The sequence below is a fragment of the Mobula birostris genome, chromosome 21 (genome assembly GCF_030028105.1).
Source record: "Mobula birostris isolate sMobBir1 chromosome 21, sMobBir1.hap1, whole genome shotgun sequence".
Lineage (NCBI taxonomy): Eukaryota > Metazoa > Chordata > Chondrichthyes > Myliobatiformes > Myliobatidae > Mobula > Mobula birostris.
In genome coordinates, this window is record NC_092390.1 from 37,903,704 (window position 1) to 37,923,448 (window position 19,745).

The 19,745-nt window shown below is 41.0% G+C and overlaps 1 protein-coding gene across 2 annotated transcripts; it reads left to right on the plus strand.

The window, feature by feature from the left end:
* The first annotated feature begins 5,712 nt into the window (after positions 1–5,712).
* On the plus strand, positions 5,713–18,654 carry rbp4 (retinol binding protein 4, plasma). 2 transcript variants are annotated; one of them, XM_072239749.1, is made up of 6 exons: positions 5,713–5,801; positions 6,153–6,286; positions 6,375–6,508; positions 6,610–6,716; positions 12,171–12,383; positions 18,446–18,654. In XM_072239749.1, exons 2-6 carry the CDS (start codon positions 6,167–6,169, stop codon positions 18,457–18,459), a joined length of 588 nt encoding a protein of 195 aa, XP_072095850.1. In that variant the 5' UTR covers positions 5,713–5,801; positions 6,153–6,166; the 3' UTR covers positions 18,460–18,654. The 2 variants fall into 2 exon arrangements, with proteins under 2 accessions (XP_072095850.1, XP_072095849.1); XM_072239748.1 differs by lacking the exon at positions 5,713–5,801 and adding an exon at positions 5,875–5,986.
* The last annotated feature ends 1,091 nt before the right edge of the window (positions 18,655–19,745 follow it).

Below are 19,745 nucleotides of genomic sequence, written 5' to 3' on the forward strand. Positions count from 1 at the left end.
GGGCAGTATGCTGTTGTGACTTTGAGAGAGCCACATAGAGACTGGAGCTGTAGATGTTACACTCCTTTATTCAGCACAACAAGGAAACACATAAATGAGGTATGATGGAAGAGTCTCGTAAAACTTCTTCCCAAACTCAAAGTACATAGTACATTTTATATTTCTTAAGTAAAAAAGGTAACTAAATGATTGGATACAATTTCTATAGGTACAATTGCACAGTTATTTCAGTATTTTGGGTACAGACAAATGGTTTAATCAATTTACATACACCATAAGCACATTAGATCATTCTTCCCATCGAGTCTGCTCCACCATTTGATCAGGCCAATTTATTTTTCCTTTCAACCCCTTCATTGGGACACATCATAACTTCAGAAAAATAAGGTCAACTAAAAAGATACCGTCCTCACCTCAGGATTATAAAGGTCAACTAAGAGTCAGTAGATTACCTTGATTCTAAAGATTGCAAAATTACAATAAATTATTGTTAAAACTCAGGGAGGCTTTGAGGAAAGACTATTTCCATTGGTCAAGTAATTAGAGCACAAAAATTAATAGTGACCGCAAAGACACAAAGAAAGTTGTTAGATTTCATTTTGTGCAAGAGCTGAACAGGAATTGCAAGGCTCCACCAGAAGGAGTAGCAGAACCGAAATCTTTGATTACTTTGCAGAGAAAGATGAGGTTGGACAGCTCATTCAGGGAGCTAGCATGAGTATGAGCGGCTGAATGACCCTCGTACCTCAGAATTTTATGATTCTTAGTTATATTTGCATTGGCTAAAGTGTGTCCTCAGTCATACTTAAAAATGGACTCATGCCAATGCTCGGCCTTGGACAAGGTACAGTACAAATTCACTAGGATGAAAATGGACAAAGGGTTCAACTGTATGAATAACTTAAATAAACTTTGCTTGCAGTTTCTTAAATTTAGAAACTAATATAATTTGTTTGTTATGTGCCGTGTCATACGAGGGGTGATTGAATAGTTTGTGCCCTAAGGTAGAAGAAGATGAGTTATTAACTTCAAACTTTCTGCATTATCACTCAAAGAGTTGAACTACATGTGCATGTAACGGGAGCTGTATAACTCATTTCCTTCTACCTTAGGCCACGAACTTATCAATCACCGCTGCTGTGGACACTTTCTGGGGGTCTAAGATCCGTTTGCTCCACGACTGCTGGACTACGTGTGTAAATGTAGGAGGGGACTATGTTGAAAAGTAAATGTGCTAGGTTTTCTAAAATTGACTCCTTCTACCTTACGCCACAAACTTATCAATCACCCCTGGTATGACACGGCACATAACTAACGAATTATATTAGTTTCTAAATTCTTCCATGACCATGATTATTCTTGGCACATTTTTCTACAGAGGTGGTTTGGCATTGCCTTCTCAGTCCTGCCAAAGCGTTTCGGCCTGAAACGTCAACTAGGTTTTCCATAGATGCTGCCTGGCCTGATCAGATCCTTCAGCATTTTGTGTGTGTTGCTCAGATTTCCAGCATCTGCAGATTTTCTCTTGTTTGCCATTGCCTTCTTCTGATCAGCGTCTTTACAAGACAGATGAACTCTGGCCATTATCAATGCTCTTCAGAGATTTTCTGCCTGGTGTCAGTGGTCGTGGAACCAGGACTTGTGATATGCACCACCTGCTCCCATGGCTTCATGTGACCCTGATCAGGGGGCTAAGCAGGTGTTACACCTTGCCCAAGGTTGACCTGCAAGCTAGTGGAGGGAAGGAGTGCCTTACACCTTTTTTGGTAGCGATGTATCTACAGTATATCTCGCCACTCCTATTATAATTAAAGTACTTCAAACTCTGAACAAAGAAATGTCAGAGGATTCCAGAGTCACAATCTTAAAATTAGTGTGGCAACTAAAGGTGCATGTCACAGAGATCTAGGCAATATATTAACACAGATGCAGGTTAGGTCAAAGGACAGGTAATGGAGGAAATGGAAAAACTGGGTTGTGTTTGATTATGAGATGCCATATAGATCAATAGTGTGCCCTCAGCTTTTCAGGGCCGTTGACTCAGATCTAAAGAGTTATTGTAATATATCCACATTTACTGAAAGTACAAAACTGGATGGGAAAATGAGCTGGTTGGATGCGATCAGAAGTAGAAAAGAAGACTGTCACAGCATTCAATTGTTTAAGTGACTGAAGAAGAAGAGATAGTGTATAATATGGGGAAAATGTGAGTTTGCTTACTTCAACAGGAAGAGTAGAAAAGAAGTATGCTTTTTCAACATACAGTGTCTGATTGGGAAGCCAATAAAGCTTATCAACCTTAATTACAAGGAAGTTGGAATTGAAAGGTAAAGGAAACAAATAAACTGGCCGTTGAGACCTTTCCTGGAGTTTTGATTTCCATGCCTCCGGGAAGATGGACTTGACTTGCAAACATCTCTAAATTGATTCCAGGAATGAAGGAAGAGTGAATAAGAATTACCTTTTATTATAAGCACAAGAGATTCTGCAGATGCTAGAATTTTTGAGCAAAACACTCGAAATGCTGGTGGAAGTCAGGCAGCACCTATGGAAGGGAAATAACAGTCAATGTTCCTGGCCAAGATGAAGGGAACATTGGCCATCCATTCTTTGTGTGTTTTGTCTTTGATTATTCTGATTATGATCCATATATATGTTTAAAAGTTTGCAATATAGCTTGTTATGCACGTTACTTTTACCTACATATTGGTGCTTAGCAGTCTCAAACTTCTGCAATATCCACATGTTAAGTTCAACTGATTGTTTTTTTTTATGGCTTTCTTCAACTTGCTGAACAATAGATTTATCGTGTATCTCTAACATAAGATGTGCAAGGGATGTCACAGGAATGTAAATCAGACACAGATTTGCATTAAAGCAAAAGACAAGATGTTGGAGGAATGCAATGGGTCAAGCAGTATCTGTAAAGGAATTTAGCAGAATCTTCTTGATTTTTTTCTGCTCCAGATTACAGCATCTACAATCTCTTGTGTCTCAAAAAAAATTAGCACTGGATCCCCACAAGGCTGTGTGCTTAGCCCATTGCTGTTTACACTGCTAACACATGACTGTGCAGTCAGATTCAAGGAGAACCTGATCATTAAATTTGCTGATGATACCACAGTGGTGGGGCTCATCAGCAAAAATGATGAAACAATGTACAGGGAGGAGGTCAAACACCTAGCGAGCTGGTACAGTGATAACAACTAGATGCTTAATGTCACCAAAACCAAGGAGATGATCATCGATTTCAGACGGTCTCAGCCTGAGCACACACCCCTCAGCATCAGCGGCTCCACAGTGGAGAGAGTGGAAAACATCAAGCTCCTTGGGGTGCAGATCTCGGACAATCTCACCTGCTCCAGGAACACCACTGGGATTGTGAAACGGGCCCAGCAGAGATTGCACTTTCTGAGGAAGCTTAAACAAACATCACTCCCCACTAACATCTTAACTACATTCTACAGAGGTGTGGTTGAGAGTGTGCTGACCTTTTGCATCACAACCTGGTACTCCAGCTGCAGTGCTGTCGACAAAAAAGCCTTGCAGAGGGTGGTTAGGGGAGCAGAGAATTGTTATTGGGGTCTCCCTACCTTCTGTCCAAGACCTCTTTCAGAGTTGATGCCTCCAGAAGACACGGCACATCATTAAAGACCCCTCACACCCTCTCCATGAACTATTTGTTCTTCTGCCATCAGGCAAACATTACAGGAGAATCAAAACTAAAACCACAAGGCTACTAAACAGCTTCCTCCCACAGGCAGTCAGACTGCTAAATAGCTGCTCTACCTGAATCTGCTTTGGATACTTTTAACTTGATTTTAATTGACATGTGGCTGTTGTGTTTTACTATTTATTGTTATGTTTATTATTTAGTGTTGCGTTTGTTATGTTATGATTGCACTGCTCCTGGGAAACGCTGTCTTCATTCTGCCCTGCAGAGCTGATGTACGGTTAGTATGATAATAACGTTTTTTGAATTGAATTGAATTGTAAACAAAAATAAGGAAAGGTGACTAAAATAGGCAAATAGGTTTTGATGCAAGGAGTGAGAGGTGGAGAGACAGAAATGTTTATTAAAGTCATTTCAGGGCTTGGGGTCTATACATCTAGGCCTACATTTGGCACTTGTGAGCAAATTAATCAGGAGTATCCAATATGCCAAAGCTACAGGAACAGTTTTAGAGGCTCATTAGATAGGACGATGTTATAGAAACAGATAACAGCAAGACCATGGAAGATCAATGTTAAAGGCAATATGAAGCCAATATACTGTAACATTAGAACAGGTACAACATAAATACTGGGATCCATTATATAACTACAGTAGTTCATATGGGAGCCAGCCATCTTTTTGGAATTCACATTTTCCATTTGAGATATTGACAGCACCAATGCCTGTCAGAAAAACATCAAAGCTCAAATTAGAAAGAAAAGAACTGACAGGTTAACAAGTTTCAGGAAGACTGTTAGAAGCTGTAGTTACAACCTGTTGGAGAAGAGGGATCTGAGAAAACAGGTTTAGAAAAAACGGGAATGACACCAACAGTTATTTCCTGCTGTATTGCAAAGTAAAATATTCTCTGAAAGGGTCACTGAGGTGCTGAGGATCTCAATACCTACAGACCAAATCACAAACAGGAGAAAATCTGCAGCTGCTGGAAATCTGAGCAACACACACAAAATGCTGGAGGAACTCAGCAGGCCAGGCAGCATCTATGGAAAAAAGTACAGTTGATATTTCAGGCTGAAATCCTTCAGCAGGACTGGCGAAGGGTTTTGGCCCAAAACATCAACTGTACTTTTTTCCATAGATGCTGCCTGCCCTGTTGAGTTCCTCCAGCATTTGTGTGTGTTCCTACCAACCAAAGATAGGTTCTAAAGTTTTATAAATATACATCCCAGAGAATCTCTTCTGTTTGATACATTAGCAAGCAAAGCTCCGTATATGTAATTTAGGGTACAGGTCCTATTAAATTGTGTAGCAAAAAGTTCAAAACTCAGATGTACTGTGAACTTGACAGACTTTAGGATCCAGAATACATTTGCGGACAAAAGCTAAAGTCAATGTGTGCAGATAACATCGTTTTAACAAATATATTCTTTGGTACAAAGTGCATTTCATTATGTCAGTGACCAAAATCCAGCTAACCATACAAACATTTGTGATCACTACATAAGCCTCTAGCTGTAAACATTAGTGTCCCTTATTGTAGAATGGTTAGAATTATGTAAAGGAAAAGTGACTATACAGGGCGAGGAAACATTAAACCATCCCAAGTATTTGAAGGGCATCTGCGTACTGTCAAGGATCCAGCCCCTCCTCGTCTTTAGGGAATACTTGGCAAATGTGGCGAGGAAAATGGGCTGCCTGCACACGCACACGCACACACGCACGAGGAACTCAACATGTACTCAAGGGATTCTGCAGATGCTGGAAATCCAGTGTAACACACACAAAACACTGGAGGGACTCAACAGGTCAGGCAGCATCAATGGATGAAAGGTCTCGCCCGAAATGGCATAGACGCTGCCCGACTTGCCGATTTCCTCCGGTATTTTGAGTGCATATCCACGGAGGGGAATAAACAATCTATCTTTTCTGGTGTGCGTGCAGCACAAGAGATTCTGCAGACGCTGGAAGTCTTGAGCAATACACACGTTACTGTGCAATGCAACATCAGTGTTGAGAATCTTTCCGTGAATGTGTCCGCCCGCCCTTGGGTGGTGGTGAAATGGACAAAGCGCGCTACGCCTGGAGGGTTAACTGGGAAAAGAGATGTGATCAATCCCGCTGTTGGGTAACTGTTTCTGTCAATGATTTACATTCCAATGCTTTACCCAGTTTGGGTGGGGGAGGGAACGGCTGATTACGAAAGACAGATGACACGAGTTGTGGGTGAGGGTGGTTTTTGTATATAGTTGCACAGAGGGAACTATCACTTCGAAGAATTTCTCAAAGCGCTTTATTCACATCTGGCTAAAGGTAAACGCTTGATTAGAATCTGAGCGGTTGTTGAGATTTATACTACACGGTAAATGTGACCTGACTTTGGTATTTACCAGGACACCGTCAGCAGTTTGAATCAGATCCTTTGCAAAGGCCGGGAGGATTTGCTTCATAACGTGTAATATATGACTCCTCTCCGCAGGGAGCCCGCGGACGATGTTGCGGTGTGCGATCCCCGCGCTTCTGGTAGCACTGGTTTCCATGTCCAGCTGCTCCGCCAGGTCCGACTGCGTAGTGGACAACTTCCAAGTGAAGGAAAACTTCAACAAGACCCGGGTAAGTCCGTGTCTCGGCGAGCCTGGGGTGAGCAGGAGACCAGGAGGTGACCTCCAGCCCTAACCGCCCTCCCCTTACTCTCTCGCAGTACACCGGAAAATGGTACGCCTTCGCAAAGAAAGATCCCGAGGGTCTGTTCCTCGAGAGTAACATTCACGCCGACTTCAAGATCGAAAATGAGACCATGATTGCCAAAGCGACCGGGCTGGTCACTTTACTACCGTGAGTGTTTGCGACACAGCATTTACTCAACCCCAATCCCACACTCGGTTCTGTGCTGACTGCCTTCTTTTTTTCTCTCTCTCTCTCATGAACTTTTCTAGAGATTGGATTGTGTGCGCCGAAATGATGGGGACCTTCAACAACACGGCCAACCCTGCCAAATTCAAACTGAAGTACTGGGGAGCAGCCGAGTACCTCCAGAAAGGCAGTGAGTAACCGGTGTCGGATGGACGTGGGTGGGGGTGGGGGTCGGGGAGAGACCACACCACGACCCAGTGCAAGTCAAACTGGAAACGAGAATCAGCATCACTTCATTGCCAGTATGTGAACCATACCAGAATTGATTGTGGTTCAGTGCCAAGCATAAAGCACAGGACAATACAGTACCATAACAGACAACACAATAGCAACCAACGATATTCAGGACATTAGTGCAAACATCCGTGAGCAGAGTGGTCACGTGCAAATATCGACAGACAAACAAACAAATAATTGTGAACATACCAACAGAATCAATTATTATCAACAGAACAAAGTTGCAGTAATGACCATGGAACAGATGTTGTGCAGGGACATTTAGGGTATTACACCCGAGTGTGTTTTGCTGAGAAGCAGGATAGCTACTGGAAAGATGCTTTGAGATGATGTGCAGTCCTGGTGGTGATGGACGTGTAGCATCTCCCTGATTTCAATTTGGTGAAGAGGTGACCGCGAGGGTGGGAAGGAGTCAGCAGTAAAATTTTCAGCTCTGTTCTTCACTCTGGTGATGAACAGGTTTTTTATTGTCGTTAGCTGGCGTCCAGTGATCTCCGCTGAGTGAACCGCTTGCTGTAACTTGGACCTGGAGAGGGCGGAGGTGGCGGGAAACCAAACGGTGATGGAGGTGGTCACAACACTCAATAATGACTTTGAGTAAAAACTCATCAGGATATGCCCTGAGGTGTTGAGTTTCCTAAGCTGGTGTAGGAAGAACAATCTCTGTTCCTAGTGACGTGCTGGTCCCACTTCAATTGGTAATGGTAATCTCCAAGAATTTGAATGACTCAAACACAGACATAGCCTGACCGTTAATTTGAGGGGGGGAGGCAGGTAGGAGTTTTTTTTTGGCAGAAGTCATTCCTGATTTTCAGTGTCTTGATTGCATTAAGCTCAAGGTTATTATGAGCACTCAGTGCTGCAAATCTACCACTGACAGCAGATCACATCATTATTAGAGATGAGACCAACTACAGTTATATCATCCACGAACATTAGGATCTTAATGGATTTGTCTGTAGAGGTACAGTCATTTGTATATAGTAAGAACAGGAGGGGGTGAAAGAACACAGCCCTGGGGAGAGCTGTCCTTATAGACACCGGATCAGACAAATAGGAGCCCAGCCTTGCTGTGGTTGTGGCTCCAGTGGTTGTATTCCACTGTATTACTTTAGGGTACAGCTAGCTGGATCAGCTTGCTGTAGAGCAGCTCTGGAGCAATAACGTTGAAGGCAGAGCTAAAATCCACAAAACAAGATCTTCAAATAGGTGTTGGGGGTGTCCAAGTGTTGAAGAATGTAATGAAGGCTCAAGTTAACTGCATCCTCAAGGAGCAATTTGGTCTACAAGCAAACCATGGTGGGTCAAGAAAAGGGATCAGTAATGGATTTAAGGTAAGCCAACATCAGACACACAAAGATTTTCATCACTATTGAAGTCAGAGCAATTGGCCTATAATCATTTAATCCAGTGATCTTGTCTTTCCTGGGAAATGGACCAACTGTAGCCACTTTAAAGCTGTCTCGAACTCTACATATTTGCAGGGAGTTAGAAAATCTTGCAGTTAAATTCATAGACTTACGCAGCACAGGAGCAGACCCTGTGTCCCAACGAATCCCTGCTCACCTGCCTACTTGGGCTAATCCTATTTGCCTGTATTTGGTCCATAACTTTATATCTGTAACTGTCCAAACCTCTTAACTGTGTCCGTCTCTAACACTTCTGCAGCAGCTGGATCCATGCACCCACCACTCTCTGTGTGAAAAAGTTGTCGCTCTGGTTCCTTTTAAATCTTTCCCCTCTCCTTCTAAACCTATGCTCTCTTGTTTCAAACTGCTCCACTCTAGGGGAAAGACTTTGGCTATTCGCCTTAGCTGTGCTCCTCATAATTTTATTACCTTCTATAATGTCACTCCTCAACCTCCAGTACTCACAGGAAGAAAGCTCTAGCCTATCCAGCCTCTCCTTATAACCCAAGCCCATCAGTCCCAGTAACATCCTCATAAATCTACCCTCTGGAGTTGAATGACAGCCAGGCCAGCCAGAACTCTTTTCCTGTAGTTCTGGCAATGTGCCCTAAACCAGAAGCTAAGATTTTATAAGCATTGGTCTGTTAGTGTCACATGTACTGAAATACAGTGAAAAACATTTGTTTTTTGATAAGTGCGATAAGATGAACTCTTGACCTCACAATCTACATTATTATGATCTTGCACCTTATTGTTTATTTGCATTGCACTTCCTCTGCAACTGTCACACTTTCGTCTGCATTCTGTCATTCTTTTACATTGTTCTACCTCAATGTACTGCGTAATGATCTGATGTGTATGAACAGTATGCAAGACAAGCTTTTCACTGCATCTTGGTACATATGGCAATAATAAACCATTTCAGTTGTTGCATGCCATCCAGTCAGATTATGTAATACATAAGTGCATCAAAGAAGTAGAAAGAAACACAGAATGTGGAATATTGTGTTGTAGATCTCTATACTCTGTAGAAAAAGTGAAGTGCAGTTAGATGAATAAGTTGTAAGTGGACCTCAACAAGATAGATTGGGAGATCGTGTCAGCAGATGAAAGGACCATTCAAGAGTCTGACAACAGGGGGATAGACGCTGTCTTAAGTCTGGTGGTTCCTACTGTCAAACCTTTCCTCCTGCCTGAAGGGAGAGGGGTGGGCTGGGTTTTTGATTATGTTGGCTTTCTGAGGCAGAAGTGTAGCAGTATCAATGAGAGGGGGCTAGTTTGTGTTTCAAATTGAGCTGTGTTCACAACTCTCTGTAATTTCTTGTGGTCTTGGATGTAGCAGTTGTCATATCAATCCATGACGCATCTGAATAGGATGCTTTACTGGTGCATCTGTGAGAATTGGTAAGAGTCATCAGATACACACTGAATCTCCTTAGTTTCCTGATGGAATAGTGACATCAGTGTGCTTTCTTTGCTGTAATGTCCCCGAACCAGGACAAATTGTCGGTGACATTTACGAAGGGTGATTGATAAGTTCATGGCCTAAGGTAGAAAGAGTCAATTTTAGAAAACCTAGCACATTTATTTTTCCTACATTTACACACCTAGTCCAGCTGTTGTGGAGCATATGGATCCCTTCTTTGTAGCAGTTGGCGTCTTGGACCTCCAGAAAGTGGTCCACAGCAGGGGTGATTGACGTGGCCAAAGGTAGAAGGAGATGAGTTATTAACTTCAAACTTTCTGCATTTTCACTCAAAGAGTTGAACTGCACGTGCATGTAACAAGAGCTGTATAACTCATCTCCTTCTACCTTAGGCCACAAACTTATCAATCACCCCTGCTGTGGACCACCTGGAGGTCCAGGACGCTCTTGTTACATGCACGTGCAGTTCAATTCTTTGAGTGATTATGCAGAAAGTTTGAAGTTAATAACTCATCTCCTTCTACCCTTAAGGCACGAACTTATCAATCACCCCTGCTGTGGACCACTTCTACAAAGAAGGGATCCATATGCTCCACGACTGCTGGACTAAGTGCGTACATGTAGGAGGGGACTATGTTGAAATATAAATGTGCTAGGTTTTCCAAAATTGACTCCTTCTACCTTAGGCCACAAACTTTATCAATTACCACTCGTACAATAGTAACTTTTGTCTTCATGTTAGACCATCTCAGTGATCTAAATAACAGCATAAAACATAAAACATTTTCAACCCCTGTCAGAACAGTAAACTCAAATTGGGCAAACCAATTAGACCATAAGGTAAAGAATTCCACAGATCCATCACTCTCTTGCTAAAGAAATTCCTCCTCATCTCTGTTCTAAAAGGACACCCCTCTATTCTGAGGCTGTGTCCTCTGGTTTTAGACTCTCCCACCATAGGAAACATCCTCCACATCCACTCTATCAAGGCCTTTCAACATTTGATAGGTTTCGGTGACTTCATTCTTCTGAATTCTAGTAAATACAGGCCCAGAGCCATTAAATGCTCTTTATATGACAAGCTACTCAATCCTGGAATCATTTTCATGAACCTCCTTTGAACCCTTTTCCAGCGTCAGCGCATCCTTTCTAAGCTAATGGGCCCAAAGCTGCTCACAATACGCAAGCCTCAACATTACATCCTTGCTTTAAAATTCTAGTCCTCTTGAAATGAATGCTAACATTGCATTTACTTTCCTCACCACAAACTCAACCTGCAAATTAACCTTTAGGAAATCCTGCACAAGGACTCCCAATTGGAGTCCCAATCTGAGACTTTGTGCCTCAGAGCTTTGAATTATCTTTCCACTTAGAAAATATCCTACCCTCCTATTTCTTCTACCAAAGTGCATGGCCATACACTTCTCAACACTCTATTCCATCTGCCACTTTTTTTGCCCATTTTCCTAATCTGTCTAAGTCCTTTTGTAGCTCCTCTATTTCCTCAAAACAGCCTGCCCCTCCACCTATCTTCATATCATCCGTAAACTTTGCAAGAAAACCATCTATTCCATCATCCAGGAATATGTACAGGGAGGAGGAGATTTTGCTTGATTTAAGGGCGTAGAATGCAGAAGGATATGGAACATCCCAAATCAAGATATTACAAATCATTCATCTTGACCTGAATCTATCTGTCTCCCTCTAAAGATGCTGCCTGACCCATTGAAGTCCTACAACATTTGGTAGTTGCTCCAGGTTCCAGCATCTGCAGTGCCTTGAGTCTCTATGGTGTTTATTTTTCCTTGCTTTCTCTCCTGACATTTTACATTTTACTTCTGTTTCAATTTTTTTTGGTCTGAGCAGAGAAAGGAATATTTAAATTTATGTGGGTAGATCAATTAGGGAGGTGGAAATAGTGTTCCCTCATGAATGTTTGCAATGGAGAATTTATCCTTTTGCAGACAGAATGGGTTCTTGAACATGCAGTTGTGTGTATGGAGTGGTGGACCTCTGAGGGTTATGTTCTGCTAGTAGTCCATGACCAAACGAAGTAACTGGTCTAGCTCTGTAGTCTTTAGTATGGGAAGCAGAATAGTGCAGATGGTGTACAATTGGCAACAGGCTTTATTTAAATAGGACCTTACAACTTAATGAAAAAAAATCACAAGGATTGCAGCAACACATTCATCTTGATTGTAGGAGCAAATAAGATTACAAAGATTTGAAGGAGTGAGATCAAGAGAAATTTGAAAACAAGGTTGAGAATCTTATAACTAAGGTCGGGTTGCAGTGATGGTCAAGAAGCACAAAGATCAGGGATAAACAGCATTTGGTATATTTACGGCATGTACAATAGAATTTGCATGAGTTTATGTTCATGAAGGACAATAGAAAGGATACTGGGCAAGGGAACTCTGGAATAGTTAACAATTGTTAAATGGAATAAACTCTTGGATTACGTGATTGTTCATTGGGATACAGAATACATTGGAATCTTTCTTTCTTTCAGATGATGATCACTGGATTATTGACACAGATTATGATAATTATGCCATTACGTATACCTGCCGAAAGCTATATGAAAATAGGACATGTGCGGACAGCTATTCATTCATCTTCTCGCGCGATCCAGTAGGACTGACCCATAAAACACAGCGCATTGTCAGAAAACGGCAGGAACATCTCTGCCTGGCATACAAATACAAGCGTGTTCCTCAAACAGGTAAATGAATGAAAATCATTACACAAGTTTTGTGTGCCAATGTGAGTACAGAATGATATTTTTGTGGGGATTCTCATGTAAATATTTGCATAGAATTCTGATATAGACGTCTCTTTAACACTAAGAAGTATTCCGCTGAGATCACTGACCTGTGATAGCTTCCTGTTACACCATATTTTACTACAAATCCTTCCCGTCTGTAATTGTAAGATTGTCACTGATATGCTATAGCTTCCATATCAGTTTAAAGACGCCACCTAATGGGGTAAACTTTTCTCTACAGCCCTCAGGGTCTTGATCACTTGCACCTTGGAAGAGATTTCCTAACCCAGTATCTCTGTCTCACGACAAGAAAATGGCAACAAATTGCACCAACTTTGTTCTTCCTTACCTCTCCCAGACATCCCACCCTGCAAAAACTCATTTTCAGGGAGGTCTCAACCAGAAGTCTCAACCTCATAGCAGTCTGTGTCAATGAATTTGTTAATTTTGTAAGACATCAGATTCACAAGTGTTTTTTAAGACAGCTGACTTCTGAATTCTGTCTTAATGTGACGCACCATGCTGAATGCCCTTTCTACATCACAATTAGAATTTGGCAGCACCAAAAGCAGCTTCATCAACTGGCAGAGCTCTTTGAATCTCAACTGTCCTGTGCTCACAGATTTTACTTTGGACAGCTTCCCCCAGAACTCATCAACTGGCAAACTTTTGTAGTTTGGCACCAGTCCTTTAAGGTTAATTGAGACATAATCCAGGACTTCCGAGTGGAGCTGTTCTCTTGCAGCTGCCTTGATCACGTTTGGAAATCTCTCTGCCAAATTCAAAATACTTGAGCAGAGTTCCCTGCGCTTAGCCCCCCTAATATGTTGTGGTCCCTAAAAGAAATAAAACCATAAGGTGTATCCTTATTATATTGTCTTATGCAGAAAATGTGACATTAAAATATGTATTTATATTATATTATCATGGAGTCATCTTTTTATTCTATTACAACTTTAAGCATGTCTGCAGGGAGTTTGGCCTCATCACGTAGGACATCAATAGAGTAGCTCCTTAGCAGCTAGCCAGCTAGTTTAAATAACGTTAGCTATGCTAATGAATGAATGATACCAGTTAAACTCACCTCAACATGTCTTTTACAGTCATTTAACCCACCATGGGCAATAGAAAACTCACTGTTGCGAGCAACACAGTCATTATTTTTGACCCCTATTAGGCAGGGGTACACTTTAGTGTAGTCTGGGGTGAAGTATGTTTTATATTTTCTTTTTTTTGGAACACTCTGCCATGGTGCTGCAGGACACTAAACAGAACTGATGGACAATGAAAGAGGAGAGAGGTCGACTGTAAAGCCCGCCTACCGAGAAAACTGATAAGTCTACTTAGCACAACGAGAGACCAATCAGGATGCTCTCTCTGTCACTCTCTCACTATGTCTGTCACTTGTTCTCTCTCCCTCTATGTGTGTCTCTCTCCCCCCCTCCCTCCCACTCGCTCGGTCTCAAAAAATCGATTTCTGGGATATTGTATATAATTTGTGGGCGTCAGGAAGCCGCTATCAAAATGTGGGAGACTCCCAGGACTTCCGGGAAAGGTGGGATTTCTGCTTCTCCCCTTCTCAGACAATCCTCCCACTTCCACTGGCTCTACATTAGTTTCTCACTGATTTCCTCAATCTTCCTTTCATATGCTTATTCTCCTTATTTTAATGAGAAGACTTTTACCCAATCTCAGCGGCAGCATTGCATGTCCTTTCTCCAGCCATCACTTACTTATTAACTCCTGTATTTCCTGATCACTTGACTTCTAATTAACTCCAGTCTTCAAGTGAAATCTACTTATCAACTGAAATGACTCTGTCTATCCTATTTTCCAGCCCCTATGTACACGTGGTCTGCTCTGGCCTTCATCAGTGGCCTACAATCTGAGGTCTGTTCCAGGCCTCTCAAGCTCTGGAGCTTTCTTCTCAATGCTAGCAAACTTATGGAAAATCTCTTTCCGTAATACTTCCCAAATTAGCCTTTTCTTGGAAAGGTTTTCAAACAATTGGATAATCTCCATAGTGCGGAAGGACTCTTGAATTCCCCACTGCTGCCTTGTTAGATACTTTCTGAAACAATTTAAATAGAATTGTTACAAATGTGGTGTACTATTTCAAATGTAACAACAGAACAGTGCAACACAATACAGGCCCTTTGGCCCACAATGCTGTGCCAACCTTTTAACCTACTCCAAGATCAATCTAACCCTTCCCTTCCTCAAAGTAATACCATGAATTCAGGAAGGAAATTCTCTGGAGCATGACAAATGTACCCTTACCCTTGGCTTTTTCCCTCTGGTGTTGTTTATGACTATCTGGAGATATGCATGGGTGATGTTGTTGCTTGTTCCTTTAGCAGTATTGTTCAAAGATTCACTTGACAATGAAATTTGTTTGCAGAAGCAAATACAGTTGAGGTAGTGTCCTGGAAACTTATACTCAATCACAGTACCAAAACACAAATGGTATTTATTCCATGATTATTTTACATTTTTGCTAAATTCTGAAAACTGAAGTGTGGTATCTATGTGCTTGGCCATTTTCAAATGGAAAAGGCGAGACGTGATCAGTAATACATAAAATTATTCTCGATCCACGTATTTCCTTTCAATAAAAACTCGGTACCTGTTGACAACATTTCTCAGACTTAAGTTCCTTTCATCACATTTCTGGTGAAAACTGTCTGTAGAACTTTGCAGTGTTGTAATTCCACCCTCTGGTGGCACTGTAGCTCAGCTGGTATTGTAGAGAATCTCTCTTGCTCCACACACTCTGTATCCCTGCTTCCAAGATTGCTGCTTACTTTAAGTAAATAAGAAAATGTTGGAAATATTCAGCATCTGCGGTAGGAAAAGGAAATGGAAGGTCTATGATCTGAATAGTAACTTACTCTTTCCACAGATGCAGCCTGACCTGCTGAGTATTTACAACATTGTCTGTTTGATGTTAGATTTCCTAAATCTGCAGGTTTTGATTTATCATTTCTGTTGTTTTAGTTAATTACAAATGATATTAAATCAAGCATATACCAGTTAGTTTAACAAGTATGAATCTGAAGTAGGCATTGAATAATGTCTGTCTTGACCCAACTAACCCCACTTAACTTAAAACACTTCACCTCAAAACACATAATAGCTCTCGAATCCCCTTAAATAGTGCATTGGGAAGTGAACAGTAATGGGGCAAATTTTCTTTTGACCCTGAAATTGCAAATTTCCTTAACCTTTGACATTGCAATCTCGCACATCATGCGATACATCATGATCCAGTGCAGGGCAATTTCCACCATAGAATGGCTTTGACAATTAGCGAAGTCCTACTCCCCAGCTTCGCAACTAATACATTTATTCTTTAAACTGAATGATTGTGAACATCTGTGGCAGTGGCTCCTAACGTTTTTTATGCCATGGACCCCTACCTTTAACTGAGGGGTTTGTAGATCCCCAGACTGGGAACCCCTGATCTACAATGTGTTGGATTAACATGTAGAGTTTTTTGTTTTTCTTGTAGTTTAACCTCCCTATGCTTGCATGTATCTTTATATAATCAGTTATATCCAAGTAATTGCTCAGTGAATATACCAATAATTATGGTACAGTTCCTTCTGCATTTCTCTGGAAGTTTGTCAGTAGCAGATGTCATTCCACTTGAACCAGTCTATTTCATAGGTTAATTGTTATCATTGAAGTTTCTTGCTATCTGTAGTCTTCAAGTTTAAGTTTAATTGTAATTCATCCATACACATGAATACAGCCAAATGAAGCAGAGTTTCCCTGGGCAGAGGTGAAAAACATAGTACAAAAATCACACAGCACGAGGCACAAATAGCACAAATAATTATGATAGCAGAAAAACATATGGTCACAAATAAAAATAATAATACACCCCGAGTCCCTCAGTGTCGTGGCCTGTAGATTGGTGGTGCATGAGGTGTTGGCCTGGAGCCACATTTCTGCAAGAGCAAGCGTGCGGCAGTTCTCATCACACGCTACTGCAGCCGTGGGTGAATGCATTCCAGCTCGTTTTGCACCAAGCAAACACTGGAGGGCAGCACCAACAGGGGGTTTGGGGGCCAGCCTCAATCCAACAAGGACTCCAGCCCCTCTGCTCTCCTCCACACCACCTCTGGTGTCACCTCACCTGGGCGGCTGCAACAGGCAGCCCTGCGGCTTGAGAGCCTGGTCCATGCATCAGTCAAGGACACGCAGCTCCCCCCGCCATGTGGGTCTCGCAAATGAACCAGCGAATCAGACTTGTGTCATTCTACGTTACCGCAATCACATGAAGAACATCCAAGACAATCATCTGCACCATCGGTTAGACTGTGCACTGCCTCTGTTGCAGTGTAGCAGGCTGGAACATGGTACACTACAAGTCCAGCTCCACCACTATCAAGCAACTCGATAGTGGGGTTGACTTATAGTACTTGATGTTCAGTGTCTTGTGATCATAAAAAAAAGTAAAGGAGAATAACTGCACCCTTGATTGGACCCAGAGAGGTTTTTGCAACTGAATGTGTCGCCATCTTAGTAGTCTTGAGTATGAGATGGCCATATTTGTTTTATTTCTTTGTCTTTTCTTTGTTCTCTCGGCTCTTCTTCCATTGTACTTTCTTCATTCTTGTAAAACTTAATAATGCGGCTGTAGGCAACAAGTTTTGTGCCTCGTTTTTGACTTCCAAAGAAACCCTAGACCACAATATCACCAAGATCCAAAAGATGTTCGCAAACATTCAAAAACACCAAGGAGGTGTATGAAAAAAATCAAACTTAAAAAAAATCGGATTATTCAAAAAACTACGATGGAAAACAAAGCACATACTTAACAATTAAATACATTTACATTGACCAAACTGAGTCAAATAAAGAGATCTCCTTGCCATTCTCTAGGTATACATTTCTTCCTATTGATTGCTGTTCTTGTTCCAGGATTGACCTGGCACAGGTTTACTAGGCACTCCATGAGCTGGGAAGTCTGCAGAAGGTCAGCCTATTCTATTAGCCTCCATGGGAAGTCCACTGGTGTAGTACGTATAACTGGCAGTACAGGCAGCCTTGTGGCGCATGCTGTTGGCTGCATATGTCTGTGCCAGCATTTACAGAGCTCTGCCACAAGAAAGCAGCATCCATCATCAAGGACCCCATGCTGTCTTCTTGCTTCTGCCCTCTGGCAAGAGGTACAGGAGCCTTAGGTCCCAAACTATCAGGTTAAAGAACAATTATTACCCTACGACCATTAGACTCCTTAACCAGTATGAATAACTTCACTCACCTCAACACTGAACTTTCTCCACAACATACTTTCAAGGACTCAACAACTGATGTTCTTAATGTTGTTTATTTATTTATTATTTACATGATTTGTCTTTTGTATTTTGGTTGTTTGTCAGTCTTGGTTATTTGTAGTCTTCTTAAATAAATTATATTGTATTTCTGTAATTGCTTGCAAGAAAATGAATCTCAAGGTGACATGTACATAGTTTGATAAATTCACTTAGAAGTTTTTAAAGTCAAATTTCAAAGGAGAAGTACAGCCACATTTCATTGAAGCTACCCTGCGCAGGTGAAAGAATTGCTCTGATGTATTAAAAATGTCAGATATGTGTATATAATCATTGTTTTAAATCTCACACACAGTGTAATGGGTAAAATATATTCTTCAAGCACTGGGAGATTCCCACCTGCAATTGAAATGACAATACACTCCAATATCTATAGTTTCCTGGCTGAACAATGATTAGGGAGGAAGCAAAGAATTAGGTTTCAATAGCAGAGTTTAATGTGTTTAGTTTTCTATATAATACAAGGTGAACCATTTTCATAAGCAATGTCTGTTGGAATGAAATGGAAAAGTCAGTCATATTATTAGTGTCTTTTGTGTATTCTTAAATTTTCTTTCAATTCTGATATTACTATCACTTTTTTAAGAATAAGCCATTCTAATCCATTGATGCTCATCCTATAGATGGTTGAAGTTATGGTTTCAATATCTAAATGATGTAATTTTGTTTCTTGTGCAGGTTCATGCCCATAGATCCACTAGAATAACGCCACCTTGGCAGTGATCGTGGCTGTGAGGATTGGTCTGGAGCACTACACGTGGATCAGGTTCAGTCACAATGCCAATATACTGTATTTTTCTAAGCCTAACATTTTAAGTGCAAGTAGACTTCCAGTCATGCATTGCTTTTGTCATGTTATTATATATCAAATAAAGTTATGACAAACAGTTGTGTATAAGTCTTACTTCTATTTTAATTAGGGTCAGTATCACAGATTAGTTAGATCAACAGGAAGAAAGGTTCCTGTTGTATTCTTACAACATGTCAATGGAGATGTCGAATTGGAGAATCTACTTAGTCTTTATACACCTATCAATCCTATGTGTCCTTAGATATTGTGATGGGAATTGTAGGAAGAGCATTTAATTGTGCATTATTCCTCCAGTAATGATATTATAACAGACATCTGCTTACACAGATTTAATAAGAAAGACAATAATATTCACCAAAACACAAATACAATACACATACAACAACATTTATTGTTAATCTCCCAGTGCTCAAGGAAGAGGTACAAGAGCCTGAAGACCCACACTCAACATTTTAAGAACAGCTTCTTCCCCTCCTCCATCAGAATTCTGAACATTCAATAACCCGTAAATACTACCTCATACTTATTGCTCTCTTTTTGCACTACTGATTTATCTTTATACAGGTCCACAATCCCTTATCCAAAATCCTTGGGGCCAGTTGCAATTCGGAATTCAGAATTTTTCAGATTTCGGACTCCCCCTCCACCCCCACCCCGATACCAAAAAACACGTATGTTCAAGTCCCTTATTTAATCGGTCTCAGTGTGGTGGACTTTAGGACCCGGTGGCGCACCAAACCTCTACACATCCTCCCGTATACTTTAAATCATCTCTAGATTACTTATAATACCTAATACAATGTAAATGCTATATAAATAGTTGTTATACTGTATTGTTTAGGCAAAAATAACAAGAAAAAATTTTATTTCCAACAAAAACATTCAATAAAACAAAAATATACAGCTTCAAACGAACCGAATCAAACACGTGGCAAATGACTTATTGGAATAAATATAGAACGTCACTGTCACTGTCACTATAAAACTTCAGTAACTTGTCTTTCTGTTTGTTTAAATCATATACAGTGGTAGTTCCGACACTATTTTCTTCAGTAAGACGCAGCACAGACACGCCACGATCAAACTTCTGCAATAACACCACTTTCTGCATTATTGATAATGATAGATGCTTCCTTCTCTTTTTCTCATTGTTACCCATAGGGGTAT

Bases quoted from the DNA above. Each gene is read 5' to 3' on its own strand.
- rbp4 (XM_072239749.1), top strand. From the start codon at position 6,167: ATGTTGCGGTGTGCGATCCCCGCGCTTCTGGTAGCACTGGTTTCCATG. The intron at 6,509-6,609 runs GTGAGTGTTTGC...GAACTTTTCTAG, and splicing joins GGGCTGGTCACTTTACTACC to AGATTGGATTGTGTGCGCCG. The intron at 6,717-12,170 runs GTGAGTAACCGG...TCTTTCTTTCAG, and splicing joins CGAGTACCTCCAGAAAGGCA to ATGATGATCACTGGATTATT.